The sequence below is a fragment of the Ipomoea nil genome, unplaced genomic scaffold (genome assembly GCF_001879475.1).
Source record: "Ipomoea nil cultivar Tokyo-kokei standard unplaced genomic scaffold, Asagao_1.1 scaffold1558, whole genome shotgun sequence".
NCBI classification, from domain to species: domain Eukaryota; kingdom Viridiplantae; phylum Streptophyta; class Magnoliopsida; order Solanales; family Convolvulaceae; genus Ipomoea; species Ipomoea nil.
The window spans coordinates 49,050-51,864 of record NW_017617986.1 but is presented as its reverse complement, the minus strand read 5'-3'; the positions used below and the strand labels follow the sequence as shown (position 1 = coordinate 51,864).

At 39.6% G+C, this 2,815-nt stretch overlaps 1 protein-coding gene across 1 annotated transcript; it reads right to left on the bottom strand.

The window, feature by feature from the left end:
- Positions 1-1,230: 1,230 nt before the first annotated feature.
- Positions 1,231-2,487, bottom strand: LOC109189527 (uncharacterized mitochondrial protein AtMg00810-like). The gene has a single exon (XM_019340135.1). The coding sequence runs from the start codon at positions 2,485-2,487 to the stop codon at positions 1,231-1,233; it is 1,257 nt and encodes a 418-aa protein (XP_019195680.1).
- Between the last annotated feature and the right edge of the window lie 328 nt (positions 2,488-2,815).

Genomic DNA, 2,815 nt, shown 5'->3' with positions numbered 1-2,815 from the left:
TGTGTCATTTAAGTTTTTTCGCTTCACTCCACCCCATAACCATATACATGACCATGACGTTGTTGTCCAAAATGTTTTTCAACAATTTCAAGGTTTGAAAGTGATGGGTTAGACCTAATAATCTTCACAATTTCATTCTAATACAAGTAAACAAGATTAATGCAGAAGTATATCAAGATAAAAAGATTAATGCAGAAAGGCTAAATAATGACACTTAGCTTACATATTTTTCTTCTTCTTTTGTCCCATTTAATTTTTCAATTTTGCTTCTAGTCTTTAAGAAAATTACTCCCAAGTCAGGCGGTTGTGAATCTTTACCTCCCAATAAGTTGAGAAAAACAAATGTCATTCTAGGTAAAAAAGAAAAAAAAATTCATAGATAACTAGCAGAACTGTTTTTTTTAGTACATTTTCAATATGATTTCTCTATGTGGGTTACTCCCTGTGCGATAGGCATTCCCATATCTGATGTTGACCTATTCTTAGTGTTTTGCTAACTGATTTTCTGCATAACTTTCAAATGTAAGTGATTATTTAAATAAAAAATATTTTTTTATAATATATAAAACCGTCATTACCATATCAGATCAACATACTTGAAACTTTTCTGTCATAAATTTGTTAGTGACAAACCACTTCCAATCTTCAACATCTACTCCAGGTGGAACACTTTTTAAAGCCTCGGTCTTACTTGATGCAAGGTCTCAGAAATTTTATATTCAAAAGTGACCTCCAATTTGTCCACAAAGTATAGATATGCTCTAGGGTATCATCACGATATAACTCAATATTTGGATTATCAAAATATTTGAAATCTTGTAAATTTCAGTGTAATGTGAAATTCAGCATTCTTTGACTAACTATATGATTGAAGAGGGAAATTCACTTATCTATTATTGATTGCAAGATTTTCATTACTAAAGAACCTTATTTTTTCATCGTAGCTGCAAATTAAGCTTTTATTTGAATCTCTTGCTTCTATCTCGGGTCTCTCAAGTTGCATGTAGACATGCGTATTTAGTCTTTCGTTTCAGATGTAGTTTGATTTGCTGGTGTCGGAGATCAGCCAAGGAGATGAACGGAAAAAGCAGAGAGGAATTGAGATAAGAGGATGATGAGAATGGTTTTCATTCATTCTGTTAGACGAATACAAGAAGAGCATATATACAAAGAAAGGGCGGCAAAAGCCGTTGGAACTGCCAAGATGATCAAAGACCAGAAGGCCCTCGACTAATTCACATTATCCCCTTCTACATCATGCTCTAATACCCCCCCGTAAGCTGGAGCGTGTAAATTTTGAACGCCCAGCTTAGATACATAGGTCTGGAACATCTGAGAGCCAAGAGGCTTAGTAAAACCATCGGCCACTTGATTGGCGGAGGATACGGGCAGAAGCTTAATGAGGCCTTGGTTAAGTTTCTCCCGAACGATATGACAGTCGATGTCAATATGTTTGGTGCGTTCGTGGAAGACGTGATTCTCCGCTATGGCTATAGCGGATTTGCTGTCGCAGAATAAGGTGGCTGGTTTGTCCAGCTGGATGTGCAAGTCTTGTAAGAGATAGACAAGCCATTGTACCTCACAGACTGTGGCTGCCAAGGCTCTGTATTCGGCTTCGGAGGAACTCCTAGACACTTTCATCTGCTTCTTGGATTTCCATGGCACAAGGGCGTCACCTAGAAATACACAATATCCGGTGATGGACCTTCGAGTGTCACCGCATGCTGTCCAGTCGGAGTCTGAGAAGACTCTGAGCTGAAGTTGAGAATCTGAAGTATATAGTAAGCCTTGGCCAGGTGACAATTTAATGTAACGCAGTATACGATGAGCGGCTATTAAGTGTTTGTCCGTAGGACAATCAACAAATTGACTGAGCTGTTGAACGGAGTATGCTATGTCTGGGCATGTGGCAGTAAGGTATAGCATTCTCCCTACCAATCTTCTGAATATGGTCGGATCTGCCAGGGGTGTGCCATCATTACGAGCTAGCTTTAAGCCTTGAACCATGGGGGTTGGTACTGGCTTACTTTCCAGGAAACCAGCCTCTTCTAAGATGTCCAGAGCGAATTTTCGTTGACAAAGATTCATGCCTCCTTTCACTTTGCTAGCTTCAATTCCAAGGAAGTAGCCTAGGGGGCCAAGATCTTTAATTTTAAACTCTTTGTCTAAGAATTGCTTAACAGATTTGATGACAGATATGCTCGGACTGGCAGCTATTATATCGTCCACATAGATCAACAAAGCAATGAAATTGGTATCCATACCTCTAGTAAACAAAGATGGTTCAGATTTGGACTGATGGAATCCATTCTGAACTAGAGCAGCAGTGAGCTTGGAGTTCCATTGGCGACTGGCCTGTTTCAATCCGTATAGAGATCGTCGAAGTTTACATACTTGATTCGGCTTGTTGCTGTGAAAACCAGGAGGTAAAGACATATATACTTCTTCGTTCAAGTCACCGTGAAGAAAGGCATTATTGATGTCCATTTGATGAATTTCCCATGCCTTAGATACTGCAACAACTAAGAAGAGCCGAATAGTATTCAGTCTCGCCACTGGAGAGAATGTGTCAAGGTAATCGATGCCAAGCTGCTGCGTATAGCCTTAGCAACGAGCCGTGCCTTATGTCTTTCAATCGTGCCATCGGCTTTCAACTTCACCTTGAAAATCCACTTGCAACCAATGGGAATTTTTCTCGGTGGTAAATCAGTTAACTCCCATGTTTGGTTATCCTGTAAAGCTGCAATTTCAGCATCCATGGCCTTCTTCCAACATTCATTTTGCATGGCCTGTTGGTAGGTTCTTGGCTCTTTAA

Coding starts and splice junctions, on each gene's coding strand:
- LOC109189527 (XM_019340135.1), bottom strand. CDS start 2,487: ATGGACATCAATAATGCCTTTCTTCACGGTGACTTGAACGAAGAAGTA.